Raw genomic sequence first — 25,302 nt, 5'->3', positions numbered from 1 at the left:
TAAAACTTTGAAACTTCATATGTACATGCACCTTGATGAGTTCTACACGCCACACCCATTTTTGGGTCACTAGGTCAAAGGTCAAGGTCACTGTGACCTCTAATATAAAACTTTAACTTTGCCTATTACATCATAGTGCTTCCACCTACAACTTTGAAACTTCATATGTACATGCACCTTGATGAGTTATACCTGCCACACCCATTTTTGGGTCACTAGGTCAAAGGTTCAAGTCACTGTGACCTCTTATATAAAACTTTTACTTTGCCTCTAACATCACAGTGCTTCCACCTACAACTTTGAAAGTTCATATGTACATGCACCTTGATGAGTTACACGCCACTCCCATTTTTGGCTCACTAGGTCAAAGGTCAAGGTCACTGTGACCTCTAATATAAAACTTTAACTTTGCCTATAACATCATAGTGCTTCCACCTTCAACTTTGAAACTTCATATGTAGATGCACCTTGATGAGTTCTACACACCACTCCCATTTTTTGGTCACTAGGTCAAAGGTCAAGGTCACTGTGACCTCTAAAAAAAATCTGACAAGCTTTCTCAGCCGAGCGTGGCACCCGTTATGCGGTGCTCTTGTTAATGTATTATTTTATCAATATTAATTCAAAGTTAGCTAAATTTCTTCACATGTCATGGTTTATAACTGTAGCTTTTAATAAGAAACTAGAAAACACCCAAAAAGAAGTGATATACAAATTTATACTTGAATTCATTTCGTGAAAATGAATTGGAGTAGGCATACTCAAAGTAAAATTTCTTGAGATAGGAACGGTAAAACTTCCTGAAATTCATTCAGTGTGTAGAAAATATGTTGTGTTAAATATATATGTACAATATATGCATTTCATCACACTACAAGTGACATAAAACGTAATTAAAGTTTCTTGTCACTGAACCATTTGTTGTCGTTTTTGCCATTTATCCAGATAAGTGCATATATTATTGGACATCAAAGGCACAATTCTCTTTCAATGACACTTTTTTCATTCTTTATCTACTAACAAAATCCAGTCGAGTACGTTTATTAAGTTAATTGTCAAAATATATGTATATCCCATTACAAAAAACTATATATTTTGAATATAGGGTAAATCCATAGAAAACGCCCAACCGAGTCAAGGGGTAGGTGTATTCAACACAGTATAAAAAGTTAACCGGCTGGTTAAAAGTTTTAAAATTTTGCAATTAGTTGTGATATACAATTTACTATGTGGAAATAATAACAAAGAGTGTTTCTGGAAAAATACCCATTAGGCTCCAAATACCTTAAAATCTTAGTAAGAAGGTGATTTTTCAAGCGGTTCCGTAGTGTAGTGGTTACACGCTCGCTTCACATGTGAGAGGTCCAAGGTTCAAGTCCCAGTAGAATAAAATTATTTTATTTGTGTTCTATGTTAACTTTATGTTTTTTGATGTAGACATTTTAGTTTAAATAAATATGCTGTTTTATTGTAATCATTTTTTGTTTTTATTATGCCTATGAAATATATGTTTGAGAGGGGGGGGGGGAGGGGGTTCGTAAACACATTAAAAAACTTTTACAGTGTTTTCATATCAATGAGTACTCAACCCCTATCGTAAATGAGCAACGTAAGAATAAGTTCAGAATCATCCCCCCCTTGAAGTTGAGAAAAAATGGAATTACGCTTACAAGATGAAGCAGATTTTTAAAACCTACACGGTTTTGTTCCATTAATGAAAACTGCACACGGATGCCAGTAAAAAAAGAAACCAATGTAAATAAAATGAACTATGAAATATTTGGGGGCTACAACACAAAATCATAGATAATGGTTATTTGGGGGTTATAACACAACATCATAGATAATGGTTATTTGGGGGTTATAACACACAATCATATACCAGTATCTTTTTCTATTTTGTTTAAAATAATCAGCCAATATATTAATATTTACAGTATAAAAAATCGTTCCATGTAACTGCATTGAGTGCCTTTTACACTGAAATTCCCGACGCCCTGTGATGCTTTGCATCAATACTTATCTTGTTCGATATTCGAACAAATGTCAAATTATCCTAGATAGAATCTTCTGTATGGAATCTTATAAGTGATTCTGTCGCGAACACAGATAATACATTAAATAACAAAAAAGACTTTTTGTCTCACAGAACGTAGTCAAAGCCATTACCCTTCGTAATGAACGTTTATTCCGACAAGTATAGAATAAGAAAAAGTATCAATTTCAAACATTATGAACAAAATTACATTGATCCTCTTGAGAAAAGGACAGATAACACCTTAAACAGGGGATTTGAACGGCGCGGTAGAGTAGATAGAGACTTTGTAGACCATATAAACCTAAACAATAGACTCATAGGTAGAACGGTGATAAAATCAAAGCGCTGAAGGCACTGTAGGTGTTCGCTGTTGTATAAGTTTAGACGCAACTCAGTTTACAAAATTATGTTATAGCTTTTTATATTGCTAGTTTTAAATGAACACAACCCATTCAAATTTATAAAGAGTGTGTCTTAAAACACAGATCCAGATGTTGTTTTTTTAAATCATTTATAAAAAAAATAATGTAAGCTTCATTGTGGGAAAACAGGGCTTAATGCATATGCATTAATTGTCATCCCAGTACCAGAGACTCTCTTTAAACGAAAAAAAAATATACAATCAGAAATGTCGTCCTTGATTATCTTGTACGCATTGCACAGGCTAATCAATGTACACAGGCTAATCTTATTTGACATGCATTAAGCCCCAATTTTCACTGAAAGCAGCCAATATGTACAGATTTCAATGATAAACACTAGACTGGCCAATGTCCTCTTACAAGCTGTTTAACACTATTAGTCATATACACCCACTGCAGTGTACCAGTGGTGAACTATAAACAGGCAGATGTGGTGGTTATCTTTCCTAGCAGACGTTTTTAGCATTTGTCGTCTGCATAATTTTACTGTAACAGGCAGTGGTTGTCTTTCCATAGCGTAGTTAAGCAGTTAAGCGCATACTGATTTGCAAAACTTGCTCTGTAACATTAGTGTGAGCTAACGCTCACACTAACCAGGTAAGTTTGATGGGAGAACATGTGTGTCGGCAGATTAGCTTGTTCCTTTGAGAAAGTTCGCAATTGGAATTGGTGGACAAATAGGGATAGGGAGATGCCGTGTATGTTGACGATGTGTTTAAGGGGAGAGCCCAACAAATTACATATGTCAACCCTGAATCCCGCTAAATTAAAAAAATACTGGGCCATACAGGGAATATTGGACCAAATGTACATGCCTAGAGAGAAAGTCGTTGCGTATAGATGCGAATTTAGAAAAAGAAGCAGCGAAAATAATGAATATGTAACTGCCAATCGAAATTCTCTAAGGATATTGGAACACATAGTGTTTTCCGTATATTAAACCTAGAGCTTCTGAGACTTGTGTTACCGATCCATATGTTCAGGGTCTAGGTAATTTCGAATGTTCAGTTTAGCCACCCGTTGTCGCCGGATGCAGGTATTAGTGCAACGGAGTATTGCGTTGAAAGACTGTAAGTCATGCACCCCGAATGTTCTGTGGAAGATTTTCAAGAAAGGGTCAGTTCAATTTCAGAAGAAAAATTGCACAAACTTACAACAAATCTCATAACAGGTTATGATAATAATAGCAATGTTCAGCCAAACATTAGAAGTAATAGTGATCGTAGTCTGATTCTCAGAAATGGTACTCCTGCTATTAGCAACTAAGCTCTTGATAACTATAGACTCGAGGATAGGAACTATCAAGGTAACTTCAGAGATGATTCCTTTCGACAAAATGGCCATGCAAATCTAAGGAATAGTAGATTTGAGACTCCTTATTCAAGGCAGGAAAATAGATTTGATATGAATTATAGACCAGAATTTTCTTGATCCAAGAATGTATCGTCCTTAGTGGGTACAAGACATAGGTATAGAGACATACCTTGTAGGTACTGTAAGTGCATTGGTCTATGGAGAGCCGCTGGCATGTTAAGAACCAGCTAGTCGAACACTCGAATAGGCCAATTAAGGCAGATAGTAGTTATGTGAGTAAGGGTTGTGTAGAAGTGGACTTAAAACAGCATGAGGCAAATAATCATGTCGGATACCTGGAGAAATTGTTGTATGTGACACAGACAGCCAAAATGAGGACCTACTGTAACCTTTATTTGGAACCTGAGTCACTGCACTACCAGCGTCAGGCTGCCATAAAGGAACTTCGTAATAAGATGAATGCTGAAAAGCACGAGGCTGTCAAAGAGATTCAGTCAGAGAAAACTTACATTAGAGCACCATTCTTGGTCTCCCAGCAGTAGTGCAGTGTTTGAAGGACAATCACCAACAAGAAAAAAAAGAATTCGAAGACAAATGTGTGGTTTCAATGTGAAATATGAACAGACGGTCGCTAAATTTGAGACAGAAAAGGTGCACCATCTGCACCATAGAGGCTGACAATTTAAAATTGTAATCACAAATCGAGAAAGAAAAGGAAGCCACGAGAGGTTATGCAAAACTTTTGAAACTGGAAGAACAATGTAACAATAAGGATAAGACCAAGATAAGACCAAGACGGCGGCTGTTAAAAGGCCGAGGGAAGAAATTCATTTAGTGAATCAGACATGCATGTCAGCGCTGGAAGAAACACAGAGAAAACAGAATGAAGATCAATTAGAAGAGCCCACAATCAACGTCAATCGTCATGTTGTAGATGCAATAGATCGGGGGAGGCGAGTCATGGGCGAGCGAGTGGTGGATCTTGGGAACAAATATCGTGAAATGTTGAGGAAGTTTTTTGTCGCCACTGAATCTGGCCTAAAGAAGCTCATAGAGTAGAACAGACTACTCCAGAAGGATGTAAAGCCATTTTCCAAGATTATTGGGAATACGGTTCCACGTGTAACTCAACAGGTGATGGCAGTCATATCGGGTGTGAATGAGCACAACAATGAGCTGATACATCAATTATCAGCAATAGATGAAATAAATGTAGCTATAACATGATGAACTAATGAAAAGAATGGGTTACAACCGAATGGTCTTCCGTGATCAAAGAGGACATCACTGTTTTCCAGGCGGAGGACATCGTGTCCCTGGACCAGGACGACAGAAGGGTGCTCCACCACTTAAAGCCATACGAAAAGGGCACTTTGCAAACAATTAGGCGGATGATCCGTGATAGTTATATTGAAACAAGTGTGATGCAAGAACATTTAGACAAAGTCTCATGTTGATTATGATTTTTTAATTTTTTTTTGAGTGTTCAATTGTGTTCTGATAGAAATGATCTCAACAGTGTTGTCCGTAAATATTTAAAATACATTTATTATATTTATTTATTGTCTGTTAAGGAGGGAGGAATGTAATAGGACAGGTTTTCTTCCTGCATTCAAAAAAATTATGTTTATATGTAAATTACTTTAATATGTATTTCCCTTCAGTAAATTGCAAATAATAATTAAATATACGTCTGAAAGCATTCATGAACATTAATGAGGAATTCACAAAACCTTTAAATAAAGCAGCAAGATAATAAGCGTGTGAGTCAAACTATTTCTTTAATTTAATTTAGCATGTAATATATTTGGCGTTATTTTACACCAATTAGTGTACGCGACTAAGTTGCTAATGTTTTATAATCGTGGTTCATTTGAAGTGTGTTGGATTTATGTCTTAAGTTACCAGGCTGTTTAAAAATACATCTATATACAACCAAATTATTTCATATATTGTCTAACCAAAAAGGAATTAAAGAGAAAAAATGGCTACACATGGACTCGAACTTACGTCGCCTGAATCGAATGTATCTCAAATGCATCTCAACGGTCTGTATGCTTTGTATGTTTTAAGACATTACTTTGTTTAAAAAACATTTTATTTCAAGATTGCAAAGACACAACAGAAACGCGTTATTTGCAATCGGAGATGAAAAAACAACATTTACAACACATCTTAATTTATTTTTATATATAATAGAAGTCGATGACATACACAGACTTTAGGTTAGTCTAGTGTCTCTACCTTAATTTTACTGTGCAAGTGTAAGAAAGATTTTAACATTTGTAACATACTTTGCATCACGTTAAAAACAAAATCATAACATAATTGAACAATTTCAAATAAAACAAGTTCATATTTTTTTCTTTAAAAATGTTCAGGGGGAGGACCCCCCGTTTTTATGTATCATATCCGGGCCTACAGCTCAAAAAATGCTAGCTACGCCCCTGGTATCGAGTTTTGAACTTGAGCTATCTGATTAGTTGTAGTGTTTTTTATATACTACTTTCAGATATACTACTGTTTGGATTACTTATTTCTTAGTGTCCCCTGTCAAATATTATATAATATTTCAAACATAAAATCCCGTTAAACTATTTACAGTGTTATTTTCAATTGCATAACAGAAACAAATCATAATGTTCGTGAAGATGTTCGGATGAAATTATTAAATCGGCAATTCTTTAAGGGATAAAAATTTAATAGGTTAATGTATTTTCACTCGAGGCTTGAGAAAGAAAGTAAGATTCATCAAGCAGCAACAATTATTAATCAATTTATTTGTATTTCACGATTAATATTAACAACCATGACTTAATGCTATGCCTTATTTAACTAAGACAAAACATTAACTATGATATTGTTTATTTTATATTTTATTATTCGCGAGTACAACACGCATATAACAAGTGGCACTTATAACGTTTTAAATGGTACCTCCATGCAGAAACTCAACAACGTCGGATACATTTTCGACGAATGGTTTTGTTTGTATTGTTGCAGATTGTAGCCTGTATATCGTGATAAAACATTCAATTAATTAGGACTGACATGTGATCAACACAAATTTCGCTTTCCAAGTTTTAACAATGTGAATACATTTTATGTGATAGTTTCGTATTTATGTGTTTATTTTATCAAGCGTGTACGGTCTTATAAAGTGTTATTCAAAACACGGATCTAGAATAACTATTTTTAACACGCCAGCATTGCGATGCCACAATTATTAAATCGGAAATTCATTTAATGATATATATATATATATAATTGGTGAATGTATTTTCACTCGAGGCTTGAGAAAGAAAGTAAGATTCTTCAAGCAGCAACAATTATTAATCAATATATTTGTATTTCACGATTAATATTAACAACCATGACATAATCATATGACTTATTTAAATAAGACAAACCCTGAACTATGATATTGTTTAGTTTACATACTGTTATTCGCGAGTACAACACGCGCATATAAAAGTTGGCACTTAAAACGTTTTTTAAATGTTATCTCCATGAAAAAACTCAACAACGTCAGGTACATTTTTGACGATTGGTTTTGTTTGTAATGTTGCAGATTTTAGCCTGTATATTGATTGTATGGTGATAAAACATTAAATGCATTAGGACAGACATATGACCAACGCACATTTCTTTACATATTTACATAGGATCAACACAAAGTCCACTTTTATATCGTCAAGTGTGAACAATTTGCACAAATTGTATGCGGTAGTTTCGTATAAATGTGTTTATTTATCAAGAGTGTACGTTCTCTCAACGTGGTGTTCATAATAACGATTTTTAACACTTAAACAATGTGTTGCAATAACTATTGGACTTTTTTCATACATCAAATATTATTGTTCAGTTGTGAATCCCTAAAGTCATAACTACTGAAGCTACAACCATAACTTAAACATAACCTCCAGCTGAGTTATTGTGTCGTCCTGATTAGCTGCTGCAAAAGTGGTATCATAGCTACTGACGAGGGTTTGATTTAATAAAATAAAAACAATTAAAAAAGTTCCATGATGATGAGACAATTCTGTAAACTGTGAAAAGTCATTAAAGCAAAAGTTTGTGTACATATGCAATTCTTGGTAATTCTTGGTAATGAAGCTTTCGACCAACTTCTAGGCAAAAGCACGGACACGCAAGAAAAGAGTTAAACTCTTCATACCAAAACTATTCGAAGCCCTGATAACAAAGACACCGAAAAAGGCGGAATGGTTTGGTCGCATACATTTTCTTAGAATTCATGTTAAAGAACTAATTATGTCAACAATTTTCAAAGTGAAATAGTATTAAAAATAAAAATAATTAAAACGCAAAAGCAGTTTATTATGTTTACTGCCTATCGGTAATGAAGCTTAACATAAATTGTCTTCCCAGGAAAACGAGCTGGATGAAAGAAGATAATGACAAAGCGGGCACTACATATTGTCAGCAAAATTGGAACATATGATCATTGAACAGTTCAATGAACTAATTTTTATTAAACACGGAAAATACGTTTTAATGACTTTTAAGTAGACCAATAATTTTTATCGCAATAGGTTTTCTCTTGTGTCTCGTGGAGAGGAGACGTGCATGTCTTCGACAACGACTACATGGGCATGCAATCAACCATCCCCAAACGCGCGGTTTTTCATTCACACTGGTTGTTAGAGACTTTAAAGTGAAAAATTAACAGACGTAACTTTTTTGTGATGTACAGAAATGTATGTATTGCGCGTTTTGTACGAGGTGTTTTTCTTTATACACCTTTCTGATAAATAGTGACCTTGTTTCTCAATTAAAATTCAAAACAACATGCTCGTGCGAGCATGCGTGCATGCGTGTGTGTGTGTGTGTGTTAAGTATAACACTTAAACAACAATTAGGAGTTGTTTTATATTTCCAATGAATCACTAGAGTTTACACTTAATCGTTTGTTTCTTATAAAGTTTCATTAATAAAAAATGCATGACTTGAAAATTAATAGAAAAGGTAAATTAGTAAGAAAAGGCACTCCCTAAAAGAGCAGAAGCCACGTAATGTTTTTTTAGGAATAGTATTGTTTTATGGTTGAAAGAAACAGATTAACGTCTGTTTTTCAAAATCCCAGTTACCAATTGCATTTTACTTTAACATGTAATTAGGATTGCGATTGCTGGAATTCCTACTTAGGGCGAACAAGTTTTTAATGTGCCTTTAGAAGAAATAATTGAACGAAAGTATTCATTGGTGTATGACCATCCAGAAGCATTTCTGAGCACAACAATTGGAATAGCAATATTGAGTGCATTTGAAAGACACAAAACATTTTTTATAAATTGCTGTTGAAGAAGCCCACATGATCCTTGAGTGGTAACTTTCACAATTTTATACTTATTTTATACTCTATAATCTAGCTCTTTTGTCATAAAATGAGAGGTTTCATTATCCAGCAGGTTTCTTGTTTGAACCTCACAAATTTTCTTATACCCAAGACTCATTATATAATCATCATCACAATCAGCAGCAGCATTATCATATTGATCATCATCATCATTAGCAGCTGCATAATTATGTTGTATGACCAGAATTCAATACAAATACAAACACAACCACTACAACTACTACTACTGCTACTACTACTAATTAATTAACTACTATTACAACACGAACAACAACAACAACAACTACTACTACTACTTCTATTTAACTTCTACTACTACTACTACTACTACTACTTCTACTTGGTACACCAGCACTTGGTGTCCATGGAGAAGATAATGGCAACACTCCCAGAGTATGGATCAAACCCAAGCATTCCCAATCCTATACACCACAGTTACAATAATTAAATATTTGACGCCATGTGCAACATAATTCACCTTTATATTACAAAACAAGCGATGTGTTTGTGAAACACTATGTCCTCATATATTTGATCTTTGACCTTGAAGGATGACCTTTACCTTTCACCACTCAACATGTGCAGCTCCATGAGATACACATGCATGCCACATATCAAGTTGCTATCTTCAGTTCAATATTGCAAAATTTAAAGCAAATGTTAAAGTTGGAGCAAACAAACACACAAACACACAAACCAACCAACCAACAGACAGGGAAAAAACAATATGTCCCCCACTATAAGTGGCGAGGGACATAAAAAAGTAAAACACACTGTTCATGTATCTTTTTATTTATACATGCATCAACTATTCTGGTTATGGATACATTTGTTTCTTAAATTATATAAAAAATGAGCATATAAATTAAATGGAAAACATACAATATTATGTCAAGAGAAATAAAGCTGTAAAAATCTCACCAGTTTTACTTTGATGTTGCGATTAGCACATTCAGCATTTTCAGTATCTACTGATAAATAAATATATGGAAATGCCAAATGTCCAAGATACCATGACGTCCTCCTCCAAAAGTTAAATCCTTCGGACTCCATTTTATTTCATCCCTGAATAATCCTGTCACACATTACATGTAAGTTTCCTTGCAATGTTCACAGCGTTTTATTTTGAATCCTTAAAGTCCTCAAAATTCAGCATGTTTTAAATTTATGATTTAAAAGATAACAGTCATTGCAACGTGTTTAGTGAATATTACAACAATAGACTGGCATGAAAAGTGGCTCCTTTTGCAGCACAAACTGCATCCAAGAATATATTATAGCTGACCCGGTTTGATGGAGCCTGTTTTTGATAATAATTAATTACCATTTTTCACTTCCGTGTTTATTATGATTACCAGCGCCATGCTTGAAATAGTCCGTTTCCCACAATGCTTAGCACATTTGCACGGGTCTGAAAGATCTTTTGTTGACACATTGCCCCTAACTGGACTCGATCCACTGACCCTTGGAGTAAAAGTCAAGTGCTTAAACCAATGGGCCATCAGTGCTTACATAGTCAGTGGTTTATTTTATACTTTATATAAGCAATCTTTGTAATGTCACAAAATCAAACTATAACAAAAGAACTCCCCAAATTATTTTGTCATTCAATGCTATATTCATAAATGTACATGTAAACATTGGATCTTAAAGGCTCCAATAAAAAACAAGAATAACATTTAAAAAGTAACCCTCAACTGGGCTTGAACCATTGACCCCTGGAGGTAATAGTCTACCGCTTAGACCACTTGGCCATCCTTGCTCATACCATGAGTGCTGTATTTTATACTTTATGTAAGCAATCCTCGTAGCGTTACAAAATATAACGAAAACGGTCGATTTAAAATTAATTCAATGTCAATACTGGCATCTTTAAACTTTAACAATTTTGTAATTATGTTGTTGGAATTCACAGATCTACACTTATTATTATTTAAATAATGTAATCTTGAAACAGACGAGCTACAAAAAACACATTTTAATTTTTCTTCTTTACGTCGGGTTTGAACCGAGATGGCCGCCATCTTGTTTTCTTAAGTAGTTCCAAATCCAATATGACGGCCGCCTTCGTACATCAGAGAGACGGTGTGGTGTAGCCCACTGTCCGAAGTGTTCAGATTGATAATTGGGATTGCCGTATTGCGCGCACTTCATGGTAGACCGTTTAAAAGTTGATTGGTGAACACTCTACATTCAATACATATGATATGATAAGCGCTCATGGGAAAATCGGGTAAAAACGCTCCAAGGAAGAGGCGTCACCAAATTCTGCCAGTGATCACCCCTACAAAGTTCATAAAATGGCAGCCAATACGCCACCAGCAGGTATTCCAACAACATCACCGGCAATATATGGCACACCAGCTGCATCAGGACCGTTTATGCCACCCCACCACCAATACCTAACCCAACAGACCCCGACACAATACGGTTACATGTATGCGCCAATCTCACCACAAAATGGAAATCAGACTCACAATACTTCGCAAATGGACTCAGATATGTATACAACAATTCTTAACAAATAAAATATTATTGAATGTACGCAAAAACAAATGCAATCAAAACATTCAAAATTTTACCAAATTGACACTAAAGTGAAATCCATCTCGAACAAGCTATCAATTGTTGAATCGAGAGTAGCTGCCCTTAAATCAAAATTCCACGAGTCAGAAAAAAGACTTTCGGATGTTGAATTGAGCCGTTCTTTTGAGAGTAATAAGAGTGATGAAATTAAAACAAACATTAATGTTCTATCACAAAATATAGCTTCTCTCCGCAATGAAAACATCGACCTAAATGAAACCATCATCGATCTCCAAGCAAGATCAATGCGAGGACAATTTGTTATTCTTTAATTTCTATGAAGGATCTAGCTATGATGACCGCAAGTCCGAAAATTGTGCCGAAAAAGTTTTACAGTTTTGTGAAAACAATTTAAATTTTGAAAGCGCAGCCACGCAGATGAAAATCGATAGAGCACATAGGATAGGGCCTTATCAACATGACAAGAAGCGTCCAATAGTAGTTAAGTTTAACTATTTCGGCGACAGAGAGACCTTGAAATCTGCGGCACGGGAAAAACTTAAAAATAGCAACGTCCGCGTTAGTGACCAGCTTCCAAAACAAATCCAAGATCGCAGAAAGAAACTGTTTGAGGCGAAACGACAAGGAAAACAGGCTAATATATCCTATGACGCGCTGTACATCGACCGCGTCAAATATACCCATGTCCGTCCACCCCCTGGACCAAAACCGGAACTGCCCCCACGTGGCCGTCGCGAATACGGGGGACAGCGTATCAGCGCCGAAAGCCACCATGACAGTGAAAATTGTTAAAATAATGTATCATCTGCGTCAAAAGACAGACCGATAAGGGAAAATGCCTGAGCATTTTAATGATTTCAACCTGATGTAAATGCACCGCTAAATGAGCATGTAATTTAATGGTATTCATTCGAGATAGCGCACGTGGCGCTTAGTAAATTTTAATTAAACTGACATGTGCATCATGCTTCGGGTGTCAAATGGCTTATTAAATGGAATTGATTAACAGCCAGTTTTGTTGCTCGTTTATGTCAAGTTAACGATTAATGGGAGTTAACGATTAATGGAAATTGTTTGAGAACATTGCACATACTAGCGACATGTTATTTTATTTTCATGGATAAAATGTTTTCAATTGTAATAATTTGTTTTGATAAACTTTGTTATACACCCCACAAACGAAGTTTAGGGGGATATATAGGAGTGAGATTGTCGGTCGGCCTGTCTGTCGGTCCGTATTAAGTGTCCGCTCTCTAATTCAAGTTGTTTTCATCCGATCTTCACCAAACTTGGTCAGATGTTGTATCTAGATGATGTATAGGTCAAGTTCGAATATGTTTCATGCCGGGTCATCAACTAGGTTACGGGGTCACTTAGTGCGTTTTAATCATTGAGCATGGTATCCACTCTCTAATTCAAGTAGCTTTTATCCGAGCTTCACCAAACTTGGTCAGAAGTTGTATCTAGATGATATTAAAGCCAAGTTCGAACATGTGCTATGCCAGATCAAAAACTAGGTCACGGGGTCACTTAGTACGTTTTACAAATTCAGCATGGTGTCCGCTCTCTTATTCAAGTAGTTTTCATCCGAACTTCACCTCAATAGGTCAGAAGTTGTATCTAGATGATGTGTAGGTCAAGTTCGAACATGGACCATGCCGGGTCAAAAACTAGGTCACGGGGTCACTTTGTGCGTTTTAAACATGAGCATGGTGTCCGCTTTTTTGTTAAGACAACATGTAAAATATTCTGTGTAAATTCGGCATGTTGGGGTATTCGTCACGTCTGTGACACAGCTCTAGTTTTGATTGTTTGATAAATGCATGGTGTAATTTGTTAGTATGCATTGTTTGTGAATGTATGCGTTTATGTTAAGAGTATGTTATTTGTAAATCATGCATTAATTGGTTTGAAAAAATGGTGGGATTGTGGTGTAGCTTGCACTGGCCACGCCTACTTGCAGGACACGCCTCCGACATGAATGCCTCTTTGATAGCATGTACACCGATAGACTGATTTGTATGCTAGACGATTACGGATGTAAATAAAACCAGTATAAATATTTCAATGGTGTGTGTTCCTTAAATGGTGTTCTTTTAATGGTGATAAATATTGCATTCTGTAGAAGAAACACTACAATACATTATCCCAATTTGTCCTGAAACACATTTTATTTTAGGATGTTTAAATGTTGTGTTTTGTCTTACAATTATTAGCGTGTGTGTTCTTAAAAAATAAACATTACCGTTCATAAGGCTTCTACATTACAGTGAATTTCTAATTTTGCTTTTCCGCAACAACATGAATATTGTAATTAATACGAATGACTGTTCATCCAAAAAGCCGTTAATAGTTTCACTAATTGGAATTGATGGGGAGGTACGTGTTTTTTTAATAATACCCTAGTAATGATGTATTCAGAAATTAACCACTTAAGAGCTTTTTGCTAATGAAGATAAAAGCGACAAAACTTCAATTTTTATCTCCAATAGCAATCCATATTACATGTTAAAGTTGAGCGCGGTTGTTAACCCAGTTCTTGTAATCAGAAGTAGTTTTATTGGAACCGTTCAACAATTTTATTCCGGAAAATACGAAATATTAACATCTATTTATTCCACTCTTCGCTTTTTATGCCCCCGAAGGAGGGCATATAGTGATCGGACTGTCCGTCCGTCCGTCTATCCGTCACACTTAGCGTTTAGGTTTCGAAAAATGCTCAAAACTTCTCATCGCTTCAGATAGCAATTTCATATTTGGCATGCATGTGTATATGGACAAGGCCTTTCCATACGCACACACATTTTGACCCATGTCACCTTGACAATTACCTAAGGGTCCGCGTTAAAGTTTCGAAATCTGCGTTTAGTTTTCGAAAAAGCTCATAACTTCTATCAAGCGTTTATCATATGGTGACAGCTCTTGTTTTCTTAATTGTCAGTTTTCAGTTTCTGAATCTTTTACTGCTTCTTGACTAAGACGAATATTTAAAATCAGTCATAATAATGGTATCAATCAATACCATAACATATCAATGTAGATTAATAACACCAATAATACTTGTTTAATATGTGTTTAAAAAAATATGTTCCTGCCTATCAAACATTCAATATAATATATATTGAACTAAATAAATATGAAAAAAGATAACCAACAAGTATTACAGTCATCATAATACCCGAAGAATAAATTTTAAAAAACGCTAAAATAACGAGAATTGACATTATTTTATATGCTGTTTAGTATCCGGTGATTTTCATTTACCTCGATGACAGTATCCTTCAAGCCATTAAATAAATGTTACCAAGAGTTTTTTCTATTAAGGCTAGTTACCATATTTTAATGATGATTTTAGAAATAATAACAATAAAATAATATAATAATAATAATAATAATTATTTTTTATTACAATTATTATAATTATAATAATGATGATAATAATAATAATAATAGTAATAATAATAATAATAATAATAATAATAATAATAATAATAATAATAATAATAAATATTCATAATAATAGTGATAATAATAATAATAATAATAATAATAATAATAATAATAATAATAATAATAATAATAAATATTCATAATAATAGTGATAATAATAAGAGTATTCCAGCGAGTAGTTGCTCAGAAATTTCCCGAGAAAATAAGGACCAAGCGGGCACTAAATATTGTCCGCAAAATTGGAACATATGATCATTGAACAGTTCAAGCAACTAATTTTCATCGAAAACTGAAAAGCCGTATTTTGACTTTATACTTATGACTCTCGCGATAAGTTTTCATCTGTGTCTCGAACAGGACGCGTGTATGTCTTCGTTAACGGGTTGCATGGGCATGCATTCAACCATCCCCAAACGCGCAGTGTTTAATTCACATTGGTTGTTAGAGACTGTTTACAGAGAAAATCAACAGAAGTTACGTTTGTTGTGATGTGCAGAAATGTGTGTCTTTCACGTGTTGTACGAGGTGTAAATCTAAATACACCTTTCCGATAAATAGTGACCTTGTTCTTAAATTAAAATCCAAAACATCATGCTCATGCGAGCGAGCATGCGTTCGTGCATGCGTTCGTGTGTGCGCGCGTGCGCTTGTGCCTGTGCGTGGGTGTGTGCGCGTGTGCGTGCGTGTGTGTGTTCAGTATAACACTTAAACAACTATTAGGGGTTGTATTATGTATCCAATAAATCACTTTCACTTTATCGTTTGTTTCTTATAAAGTTTCATTAATAACAGATGCATGACTTGAAAAAAAAAAGAACAGTAAATCAATAATAAAAAGCACACTATGGAATGAACAGAAGCCCCTTTTTCGTTCTTCAGGAATAATTCCGTTTTTCGGTTTCAAATAACAGATTAACGTCTGTTTATCCTAACCAACTTACCAACCGCACTTTACTTTAACATGTAATTAGGATTGCAATTGCTTTAAGAGACTAACGCTATGTTCTGTCGCCTTTATCATTATTAACAGAAGTCCTTTAGTGGCCCATTAGTGAATACCATTACGAAGGTAGTATTTCAAATACACGACCATTTTGCGTGTGTTGCAATTAGCGAAACGACAAGGAGTTTTATGGATGAACACCCATCTTGTTTTAATTACAAATGCATTTATGTTGTTTCAGCAAGGTAAGATTACAAATTATATGTTTCTGAGCAGCGTATTGAACGTTTCTTAGTATTTTATAAGAATACATAAGCTAATGGTAGTTGACCAGTTTGATAGTTTGATAGTTTTCAAACAAATTAAGAAAAAGTATAAGCCCATAATTTAAAGTATTATTTGTAGGTCTGGACCCTTAATTATAACAGTGTTTAAGTTTGTTATATGAACTCAAAATTACAATTTGACAATTGTATTAGTATTAAGAAATTTCTTGTTTGATTGGTATGTTACTAAAGTTGGTTGAAGGACTGCGAATTTTTTTTTGAAATGATGGCCTAAACAAATTCATTGCTTGGTTCTTGGGCATAGTTTAATAGTCATTCTTAAAGGCAGACAAAAACATTTTTCTTTCTTAAAACATAGTAATTGAACTGACATGATGAATTTGATAAGTTACTCGTGTAAAAGATTAATCGAAACCGAGTCTAGTTACATAAGTGATTAATTACTGTGATTAAATAGTTTATTTGCATATACGATCATGTCTTATATTGTTTAACTGACGCAATTTAAAATTTGAATTAGCGCCTCTTTGACGCTTTGCATCTGTGTCTTTTTTGTATTCTATATAAACACCATTGATAGTGTAATTATGAAGTCAACACATAAATATGCCCTCGCAATGCAAAGGCTTTGTATACATTATTAGGAAAATTATCATATTGTGCAGAACTGTTCTTATGGCACAATGACTTAAAGTCCCAACCAACCCACACAAATAAAAGTGTCATTATAAATTGACACGCAATTTCATGTGTACACTTATACATCTGTGTGTCGTAGCAGTAGATAACATACGAATAGTAATAATAAAGGGATTGGTATTACAGCTGTGACTTTGCCATTAGATTATGCTTATTACGGTAATTGCACTAATACTGCTGTTAACCCAGAATTCAAACTCAATTTATTGACAGATGAAAGAAATTCAAGATAAAAAAATAAAGTTAGACGGAAGTATTACAATAAGCTATGTAGTTTCTTGTTTGTAAATGGAGTAATGAGAGGCCCACATGGTAAACTATGATAAAGATCAAAGTATTAACAAGACGTTCCCTCTGAGCGAAAACATCAACGTAACTTCACTTAAAGGCAACGACTCATTGAGTCAAATCAACAACTGTTTTCATTTAGGCCTTTATATAGAGAAGAGCTTCATACTTTCGATAGAAATAACTGTTGAAGTCTATCAACAAAGTAAAAAGTTCAGCATCCATTTCGGCAAGCTTACATTTACTCAACCGTTTCCAAACGCCACTCTACAATGATTGTTAAAAAAAAGTAGTTATGTGCGATTTTCGTTAAATTAATATTTTTGTTTTATTCCTTAATTACTTTAAGAAATAAAACGTTTTAAATAATGTATTATTAAACAGGTCTCGCGTAGCGAACTAACTGGAGAATGAATATGCTATGTCTCTTTCGAATAGTATCACTCACAACAGGTTAAATATAATGTAAGCAAAATATTCACAATTGTTATTGGGGCAAAGGTACTTTGTTTATTTATTATTAAATGAACACACGTCCTTATATGGCGTTAACGAGTTTAAAACATAGTTTATGCCCGTCCGTTGATGGATTTTGTAATTGATGTGCGAATGGAAACGCCCACAAATCGTCAGGTGATTACAAGTGACCAATGAATGATCAAGAAACTTGTTCGAGGTTAGGTTTAAAAAGCCGATTAAATTGCGAAGAATAGTCAGTTGCTGTCAGATTAGCTACCGGAATTATAGGCGTACATTGTCACCAGCTTCACCAACGGTGTAAGGTAAAAATTCATGATGCTGCTGGCATATTATGATGATTGTTGTAAGAATATTTTTAAATATTTTAAATAAATAGCAGCATACAATTTTTGGTATTATTATTACTATTATTATTATTATTATTATTATTATTATTATTATTATTATTATTATTATAATTATTATTATTATTATTATTATTATATTATTATTATTATTATTATTATAATTATTATAATTATTATTATTATTGTATGATAATTGTCATAATATTTTATAATATAATAATATTTAACCATAAAAGATGCAGTTGATCCTTTTTTTGTTTAACGTTCGCATGCGGTTCTATGATATTTTTGCTATTCTATGATATTAGTTTGTGTTCACGAATAACACATGAATTATTCTGGTGCAAGTAGGTGATAGGGAAGTATATGAAACTGGTTTGAAATTGCTTTTTATAAGATTTAACGTTTTTTTCCGAGAGAAAAACAACAACATTTAAATAAATAGTTGTTTTAAATAAATTGCTTTTCTTAAAGACAATCGTCCTTTATTTCTGCTGAATGCTAATCATTTCAACCAACTGGCCCAAGGGACATGTGAAAAAGCAGTAGCTTGTATGAGTTGCATCCAGTTTTATTGGTTCAACGATATTTGCTCTTTTTTCAAGTTTTACATTCCTCAAAAATAGTTTATACAAATTTGCCAATCCAACCATATGAATCGGGAATTTAATCATTCAGGCGGTTATAAGTAGACTGGAGTTTACTGGGTTTAAGTGAGGTTAGTTGGAACTTACTTCCAAGATGACGTCGTTTTCTTGTTTTTCGTGACTTGCGGACTTGCGGATATTTTCACCCGGTAAGCTATTATATATATATATATATATATATATATATATATATATATATATATATATATATATATATATATATATATATATATATATATATATATATATATATATATTTATACATATATTTATTGATTTTTAATGAATACGCCATTTTGACTCTGCGATGTTGGTGCTTCTTCCTTTGTCTTTTTTTTTGTTTCAATACCGTAGACGTCGGAATAAAAAAGTTATTACGGCAAAACCGTCCACAAATTTGTTGTTTAATTTCGTGACCTAAGAAATTTTGGATGTTCGAATATCATGTTCTCGTATAATAAACATTATTTGTGCATGTTTACAATAAAATATAACATACATCACGATTATTATATTATCTCGACGTGTATTTATGTCTATTTATTTATTTATTGTAGAATTATAATGGTTTAACCTCCTTTGGAACTGACTTTTTTTAGCTCACTTTGGGACCTGACTTACAAATGACAAATAGCTTTTATCTATGTTAAAGGGTTTGCCACGAAATACCTACCCATCTTTAATAAAGTGTTTGCATGTACTTCAATATTTTATGGTTAATTAGTTATTTGGCGCAATTTAAACGTACGCGTCTTAAGAACGTTACATAATGAATTATAATAATGCTGTACCAAAAACTTGGCGACCAATTGAATCAATTAACATATTTTCACGTGAATGGGTTGTGGGGTTCCTGATATACGAAATAATATAATATTAATCAGCCCCTTCAGTAATATAGTAATGTATTTTATGATGTGTCGACCTTATTCTGATATGAACTTTTGACCATTCTTGGTACCGTTTTCAGATTATGCAGACTTCAGATGGCGATAATAAGTGTATCTTTTGTGCAGTATATGTAATTAGAAAATTAAAATTAGAGGAGGACTAAGATACCAGTCCCCATTCATGGACCACATAGTTTATATATAGATTATGCCAGATGACTAAACAGGCATATTATGACACATGAACCAAACAAAATAAAGAAGTGAAACTCCAGCTGCTAGAGCAGTATTGCATTCTCATTATATACAATTAGTTGGTCCTTTATTTATTGCAAGTGACCAATGGCCAAAACAGTACGAAACAGCACAATACGAAACAACATACACACATCCAAGAATAAAGCTGGGGTCACCGCCTTGGGACGGTCAATGCAAAGCATTGAGGGTTTAAACCGGTTTTAGAGCGCTCAACCTTACACTTGGCCCAGTAATATTCATAATGCATAAAAGTGTAAATAAAATTTAACCTCATAGCATTGCAACTCAAATTAAACAATAATAAAAGGGAATTTAAACGCATTCAATTTAATTACCATTTAATTACTCAATGGTAGGAAGGAGATCAGAGCGACAGAGTTACAACTTTTAGAAGAACGATGAAATGAAATTATGAACAAGTGTCAACTACATCCCTTCTTTTCAGAAAAAGATTTAACAATTTATAGTAAAATTTCAGATCATCATCATGCAAATTTACAAGAAGAAGCATCAATAATCGGTGTAAAAGATCCATATTAAATAGCTGGGTTGTTTATGTGACGGCTAAAAAAAATTATCAAACAAGAAACGCCCGAAAGTGAGAAAATATGAATAATGTTTAATGATATAAACCCGATGACCTATGCATGTAGCCGAAAACAGTTAAAGGGGATCGGATGACGTTATTTAGAAGCGATGACACGAGGACTTCAACTTAATCCAATAAAATAAAAGGGGCAATACTGTAAAATAAAAAAATAAATTAAAGGGGCAGTACTGTAAAATCGAATTACCTCAAAACTAGCTTTGTTTATTGAATATTTTAGAATCAAACATATACAATGGTCATTCCATTAAAAATTCCGAATTTAAGACAATAAATATATAGTGAATTATAATCAACACGCATGCGTTTTTAAGTACGTCACCATAATATTATTTTTTTATATGATTTAATTAAATTGAAAAGTTTAATATAAACATTTTCTTTAAGATATTTTAATTTGCGAACACGCTTCAAAACCTCTCCATAAAATGATGGGTGGGAAATTTCATTAGTTTAATGCCATTTTAAAGAAACATTATATTTTGAAATTAAATCACCATACTTTGAGTGAAATTTAGAGAATTTACGTCGAAGGTTATGATACAAAAAACCTTGTTTTAGCAATGTCTTCGTTAATATACGATTACAATCATTAAAATCTTTAATACATGAACATGCTCTGGCGTAACGTACCAACTGTGAAATGTAAATACCATAGGATGGACCTTTAGGGATGTTACAATGTACCATATAGGAACGGAAAATTTACAAATTCAAAGTCGTAGAAATTTGTCTTAATCATATTATAATTAATAGTAAGATGTAAGTGTAAATCTGTATTGGATTGACACGATCTATTTAAGACTAGTTCGTTCGGGTAGATTTTTTGAATATAATGTTCAAAACATGTACAGCTGATGTTTGTAGTGTTTTTTTAATAAAGTCTGCCTAGACAAGTATGGCATATAATTGCTATTTGTTCTACTAAATTACAAATTTTCAAGTGTACTCAGCACGTATATACATGATAAAAATATTCATTTGGGTCGGAATGAATTTGTTATACATTGGGAACATTATTAAAGATGAGTAGGCAATGTTAGGAACAAACGAAATAACCTTTCAAGGTGAACGAATACTTTATATCCTAGATTCAACAGTCTTAAATAATATGTATTCACATAAACGTACACTATAAATAAAATACATGTATATATTGATCACTTCTACTGAACTCATATCGTGTGTTGCATCTGCAAATATCTTAATATCTACTGCAAGTTCACTTTTTGCGATTATGATGTATTCACAAACTACAGAACTTGTTTAAAAGTAGGTCGTCCAAAAAGTGTCACATCAAAGTTACATACATATATCAGTTTCGTTATGGCTAAACGCGTAAAATGCAATTGTATTCAATAAAGTTAATTATTTTAGTTAATATATTTTAGTTAATATTTCAGTTTGCAATTAAAAAACTATTCTCTGATATGCATTTCTATGCTCGTGTCAGGTATTCCAAATCGCTTAGTGTATTCCGTATCGCAATAATGGTAGTGTTTTTGTCTCATCAACCTTGTAATAGTATCGAACCGGCTTTACCCGGCTTAACCCTTTTTGTTTTTCATTACAGTTTTATTGCACGTTAATGTCATGGTTTTATGTGTTTAATTGGCGTGGTGCTTGCACGTGATCTTTTTTTGAGTTCGTCCCTTTCGCTTTCTGGAGCGGTACACACTTAGTTACGCTTTCCTTTTTTATCTTAGCATCCTCAATGTCTATAACTTGCGTCTTGTTACATAAACACAATAAGCATAGTATTCTGTTTGGTAAGCATATTATTCAGTTTTAGGCATTTAAGTATGTTCATATGTGTTAATCTAAACATGCAAAAATTACACGGTGTAAATAATACCGTCAAATGCCTTATATTACGCACACCAAATGTTAGCGTTTAATTTGAGAAAACATTCAATTCAATGTATATGTCAGCTTTGAGCTAATGACTTAAAACTAAACAATTCCTTATATATTACATACTGTGTCAACTACAAATGAATACAAAATGTTAACTCTTAAACTCTAATAAGAAATCACTGCGGAATTCATTCACAACAGTTACCCCTTGTAAAACATTTTAACATATGTATAAGCTTTATTTATCGTTTGAAGAACAGGAACAAAATATGCTTAAAAAAATGTCAGTGCCAAAAAGAGGAGTAAAACCATTATAATTCGGCACTAAATGAATTAACAGACAAACACATACGTCGAAATAATTAAAACAAAAAACGTGTGTATGCTACATTTTACTGTTAACATGAACAATACTGTTTATTACACGAGAAAATGATATTCGAACATCCAAAATCTCGAAGGTCAAGAAATTAAACAACACATTTGTGGACGGTTTTGCTTCAATACCTTTTTTATTCCGACGTCTACGGTTTTGAAACAAAAAACCGAGGTAAGTTCAAACACCGTAGTGCCGAAAGGACATTTGCATTTAAACAAAATTGGCTTACCGGGTGAACTTATCCGTAACTCCTTCACGAAAAACACGAAAACGAAACCTTCTTGGAAGTAAGTTCCAACTTACCTATCTTAAACCCAGTAAGCTCCCGGCCACGCATTCCCCCTCCACTGTCATTATCCATGTCATTTATTGGTATTTATGAGCCTTTTAAATATCTGATTTATCATGATTGCAGTGATGATAATATTGTTTATCCCATTTGGTTTTTAAAAAATACATGTTTTTGTAAGATTTTACACAATTTTAAGTTTTTGATCATTTTATTCTATAAAAAATATTGGTTTTCGTGTATGTTTACTACTGAATAAGTGTTTGGGTAACAAAACCTATGTTCACCCACTATCCATGAGGAGATTGTTTTACATCATCTATGGATAGCTTAAATTTACTTATGTCGTATAACAATGTTTATAATTCTTCTCTTTATACATATACTTTTTTTCTTTGGCTCGATAATATATACACTGTAATTTATTTAACTTAAGTAAATTGTATAATTATCACGGACAATTTTATAATAACATATTATTATTATTATTATTATTATTACTATTATTATTATTATTATTATTATTATTATTATTATTATTATTATTATTATTTCTATTATCATCATAAAAACATAAAACCTAACCTTAAAAGCAAAAAACTGTAACATTCTATTTACTTGCTTGTAGGATACAGTCATGGATGTACTTAAAGATCAATGGATACTAAACAGCAGTTTGATAAACATATCCAGGGTGGTTTTGAATAGCAGTATGCAGAACCTCACGGTCAATGAAACAGACGCCTACGTACCTGACGCAAACGCTCCTGACAACATGCAAGAGTTGATTGACGTGTTTCAGATCATTGGCTACATTATACAACCGTTGATTCTTGTTGTAGGAGTAGCTGGAAACATATTAACCCTTGTTACCATGATGTTTTCCCGATTCAAGGACTTGACCTCGAGATATATCATTTTGTTTCTGGCATTGTCAGATACTGCTCTCCTTCTCACACAACCTTTAAACAAATTCTGGATTATCAAACTGATTGGAATTGATCTGAGAGCTTTGTCTACACTGTCGTGCAAGATCTTTTTTGTCATCTTTAGATCTGCAAAAATGACATCTTCCTGGTTAGTCGTGTTACTTTGCGTTGAACGATATGTTGCCGTTATATTTCCGTTGAGGGCAAAGTCTATACTCCGTAAACATTATATTGTGGTAGCGATTGCGTTGGACTATGTGATCATAACGACGTATAATTCTGTTTGGCATTTTTCGTCGGGAATTCAAGGTGGTATCTGCAAACCTGATTTACCAAGTTTGCAGCAAAGTGTGTTCGTAACAATCGGAGTAACTTTTTATTCTTTTATTCCAACCATTATTTTATTGGTACTTACCCCTCATATTGTCTTTCGCTTATTCCGTCACGCCAAGATGCGACAAGCGTTGAAAGGCAACTTATCCAGCGCGACTAACAGCTCCATGTCGGCAAACAAGAAACAGATAACCAAGACTTTGAAAGCAAGTGTGATGGTCATTGGTGTTCTGATATCGTACGGTATCCTCATCATACCGATTTCGACCGTCCATATTTATTCATTTACAGCAGGCTTTAGCGCTTTTGATGCCAATAGCGTGGCTTTTTTCATTTTTCGTGAGATTTCGCAGATTTTAGAGCAGATAAACTACGCGATCAACTTCTTTTTCTACGTGGTTTGCTCCAGGCAATTCAGACAACGCTTGAATGAAATACTACATTGTTCGCCTCTTAGGTTTAGAAAATATTTCTTCAAATCGGTGACAACCGGTAACTCTACATCAGTTTTAAGTAGATCGGACAGTATAAATCAATAATTAATGCATACTCGATACTGGGATCAGCGCGTTTTGATAGAACAGCAACAATTATGTCATATCCCCGTGCTGCAAACATTTGAAGAAAAGAAACGTGTGTGGTATAAGTTCAACCTGCATCGAATAATACCTGACGTTCTTGTAGTAGTTTTTAATGTATTTATCTAACGAAAATAAGAGTCGTGGAAAATGACTTATAAATGTAGCATAACTTAGGATAGGATATTGTGAACTAATTGGCTTATAGTTGTGGTTGTATTTTAGTGTATTTAATACAACATCCAAACATATTGGGGGTTTTCACATCGTAAATGACACTAGCCGTTGCTTTTCCTTAAATTAAAAATAAATATGGCAAATTTAATAATTTTTTACCAACTCT

At 33.6% G+C, this 25,302-nt stretch overlaps 1 protein-coding gene across 1 annotated transcript in view; it reads left to right on the top strand.

Moving 5' to 3' along the window:
- The first annotated feature begins 4,145 nt into the window (after positions 1 to 4,145).
- Positions 4,146 to 25,302, top strand: part of LOC127878810 (growth hormone secretagogue receptor type 1-like) — a 32,209-nt gene continuing 11,052 nt past the window's right edge. The window contains exons 1-3 of the mRNA XM_052425338.1: positions 4,146 to 4,267; positions 23,813 to 24,284; positions 24,501 to 24,624. Of these exons, the coding sequence (XP_052281298.1) occupies positions 4,146 to 4,267; positions 23,813 to 24,284; positions 24,501 to 24,624 (718 nt within the window). The remainder of the gene's footprint in view (positions 4,268 to 23,812; positions 24,285 to 24,500; positions 24,625 to 25,302) is intronic.

Source organism: Dreissena polymorpha, chromosome 4, assembly GCF_020536995.1.
Source record: "Dreissena polymorpha isolate Duluth1 chromosome 4, UMN_Dpol_1.0, whole genome shotgun sequence".
Classification (NCBI taxonomy): Eukaryota; Metazoa; Mollusca; class Bivalvia; order Myida; family Dreissenidae; genus Dreissena; species Dreissena polymorpha.
This window is presented reverse-complemented; position numbering and strand designations above follow the sequence as displayed.